Source organism: Otolemur garnettii, unplaced genomic scaffold (assembly GCF_000181295.1).
Source record: "Otolemur garnettii isolate 467f Iridium unplaced genomic scaffold, OtoGar3 scaffold00033, whole genome shotgun sequence".
NCBI classification, from domain to species: Eukaryota; Metazoa; Chordata; class Mammalia; order Primates; family Galagidae; genus Otolemur; species Otolemur garnettii.
In genome coordinates, this window is record NW_003852428.1 from 11,536,351 (window position 1) to 11,539,795 (window position 3,445).

The 3,445-nt window shown below is 50.5% G+C and overlaps 1 protein-coding gene across 1 annotated transcript in view; it reads right to left on the minus strand.

The window, feature by feature from the left end:
- Positions 1-3,445, minus strand: part of TRIO (trio Rho guanine nucleotide exchange factor) — a 235,899-nt gene that overhangs the window by 87,615 nt on the left and 144,839 nt on the right. The window contains exon 33 of the mRNA XM_003789545.3: positions 1,307-1,550. Coding sequence (XP_003789593.1) covers positions 1,307-1,550 — 244 coding nt within the window. The remainder of the gene's footprint in view (positions 1-1,306; positions 1,551-3,445) is intronic.

Genomic DNA, 3,445 nt, shown 5'->3' on the forward strand with positions numbered 1-3,445 from the left:
GGGTGGGTGTCATGACATAGATGATCAAGGGAGGAGCAACCAGAACGTCCCCAGATTAAAAGAAACTGAATACGACATAGTACAGTGAAGCTCTCTCTGGAAAGAAAAAACAAGCTGCATACCCCCAGGTCTGAAAGAATTGGCTATTTGCCAGCACTGCAGAAAAATCAAGATCATGACAGTGTCTGTCGTTCAAAGCCTCTACACGTTCTGCACTTTTCTAGAAGGTACATGTTTCTTAATTGGACTTAAGAGTCTCAAATTAGCTTTTCATTAACATAAAAGACTACACCAGCATCATAGTCACACTTCAAAAAGCAAAAAGAATTGGCAAATTAATTTTAAGAATACATTTTACTTAACCCTGTAACTATGAAATATATTATCATTTCAACAATGAAATATATTATCATTTTAACACAAAATGACAGTAAAGTACATACACATTCTTTTTTCACCCTAAAATTCCAGGGTGTACTTGGCGCCTGTAGAATGTCTCAACCCAAAGTAGTCACGTTTCAAGGCCTCAACAGGCACATTTGTCTAGCGGCCACCAGGGTGGACATTTAGGATAAAGACTCCTTGCTATCACTGATCAATCCACACACCAACGCAGTCCTGCACCAGGTACCCTTAGCTTAAGGAGTGGCCTAAGGCCAAATGCAGTGCTGTTGGAAGGCCCTGCTGTTTATTTCCATCTCAAAGCACTGCTTTCAAAGGCCAGGCCTCCGATCCCTCCTGCACTGGGCCCCACCTGACTCAGCCCCACCAGCTCTGGCCTGGAGCAATGCTCCCCTCTGTGCTGGTAGCTTGTGAAGTTTGGAGTGTCCTTAGACCTTTTTGTTTCCATAACTATAAAAATTGGATGGTTAAGCTCCTATGATTTTCTAGAATTTGCCACTAACAACAGAAAGACTCCATAAGAAAGCCTGACTGAGGAGACGCTGAATGTGGTCAGGCCTCCCTCCTTGTTTCCAGCACTGCAAGGGGAGAACAGAACCTTCTCTTTCTCCTCTGTTTGTGAAAGACAATGGCCCCCAGAGAACATCCCTTTTCCTCTTCTCTAAACTGCAGCCATGCCTTAGCACACCACCCTGGGAAGTAAGGAAATACTTATTCCTGAGTAACAGGTGCTATCCTCACTTGCACCACAGCTGCTGATGGACCAGAAATGCCCGGAGACACAGTGACAAAGTGCTGAGGGCACAGCTGACAGGAAGGGTCATACATATTAAAAGGCAGCATAGCTGCACAGAGAAAAGGCCCTCTTCTGGTGGGTGTTTGCCCCCCAGGCCTGCGCCCCTACCTTTGTGGTTGAAGATGCCCTCCATCTCCATGCTGCTTCTGGAGTGAGCGATGCACAGGGAGCCGCAGGGAACCAGGCCTTCTGCTGCAGGAGAGCGGTCGGTGGTCCGCACCAGACACCAGTCCGGCTTATCATGTGGCCGCTCTAGCACCTCCACAGTCTGGCCTCGGCGGATGGTCAGTTCATTGCTGTTGCAGGCCGTGAAGTCATGGATCACCACTGTCAGCTCACAACCACCCGAGAGCTAGGCAGGGACAGAGGAAGAGAGGACTGGTCAGCAGGGGTGAGTCCCAGACCCCCAAGATGGGGCTGTGACCTCAGCTAGGAATGCCACCTTCTATCCCACAGGCAGGCTGAAAGCCTCACCTGCTACTCAAGCAAGAGCCCAAGGCCATGTGTCCTTTATTCCCCTTTGGAACCACACAGATAGTTATGTCTACTACATGATCATGATTTCTAAGGGTTTCACTGTCAGAACTAAATATGACTTTTCACCTGAGACATTCTATCTCTCTCTTCGAAAAGTGCAATATACTCTGTTTCTTAATTACATCAAACTAGTAAAAACTGCTTGAAGGCTATTCGGGGAATCACTGTGAAGCACGGTGATAAAATAAGGTGAAGATCTGTTGCAGATTTCCGTTCCAGCCTGTGTTCAAATGTTCCCTGCTTTGCAGTATATGGTCTCTAAGGACCATGTGGATCAGGAAAGAAGCAGACACAAGATGGGGAATGAAAAGGCAATGGGCCCCTGTCCCAGAAACATGGAGCAACGCACGCCTGTCTCCCTTCAGAGTCATCCAGGGGCTCCTCTCGCTCCTCCAGGAGGTTCCTGGTACCACTTGGCCCTCTGCCCTGAGACTCCATTCGCCGAGTCAACACGGGAGCGGTGCCACGGGCTCCACAGTCATGGGATCACTTCCCACATGCTGCGTTATCTCCTGGCCTGCCTATGTTTGCTTGCACTGTCCCTTCCTGGCCCGCCCACGTTTGCTTGCACTGTCCCTTCCACCCAAACCCCTTCCCCTCTCTTCTCTCACCATGAGCACTTGCGCTTTTGCCTATTGAAATCCACTAACTCAGGCCTGCAGGAGCCCATCGCAGACTCCAGTGACAAGCGCATGGCCCTCTGTTTCTGTCTGCTGTGTGGCCTGAGTCCTGGCTGTGTCCCGTGGCTATGAGCTCCTAGGGGACAGGGCTCATGTGCTCACTGACATATCCCCTACACAAGAATCTCGTGACCAGCTTCCTGTCTCTCCTGTTCTTCTGCTGTCCCCTGCACGGGATCTTCAACCACACCCTCTCAAGGACCCAATGGCAGGACCATGCTGGGCAGCTGGGCCCGTTTCCCTGTCCCTCCATGCAGTGACTTAGGACATGGTACAGGGAACCATGTCTTCAGTTATGTGTGTGCCTTCCCTCACCCCTGGAAAGCAGGTCTGCCTCACTCTTCTGTGAACTTTCCATGCCTGGATGGCCAGGACCAAGTCATGGTCACCATAGGGCCCCTTGGTGCTGACAATGGCTGGCACATGGCTTCTGCCTGGCACAGGGCTTTGCATCTAGTAAGTATGTGACCATTTGCTAAAGTGAAAAAGATATAATGTTTGCTCTAAAAATGAGGGCAACTGTATCTGAGAAACTAACATGAAACCTGGTTTTTCCTCTGTAACTGCAGGAGCTCACCCTGCCTGTGTCCATCTGCAACATGCTGGCTTCCCACTGCCAGCCCCAGAGCACTGGCACAGTAAGCCACAGGGCAGCAGGGCACACAGGGCTGAAGAAGTACACACAGGGCTGCAGCAGTGCACGTGCGGCTGCAGCAGTGCACGTGGAGCTACAGTAGTACACGCAGGGCTGAAGTAGTACACATGGGGCTACAGTAGTACACGTGGGGCTGAAGTAGTACACATGGGGCTACAGTAGTACACGCGGGGCTGAAGTACACATGGGGCTACAGTAGTACACGCGGGGCTGAAGTACACATGGTGCTACAGTAAAACACGCGGGGCTGAAGTACACATGGGGCTACAGTAGTACACGCGGGGCTGAAGTACACATGGGGCTACAGTAGTACATGCGGGGCTGAAGTACACATGGGGCTACAGTAGTACACGTGAGGTTGAAGTAGTACACATG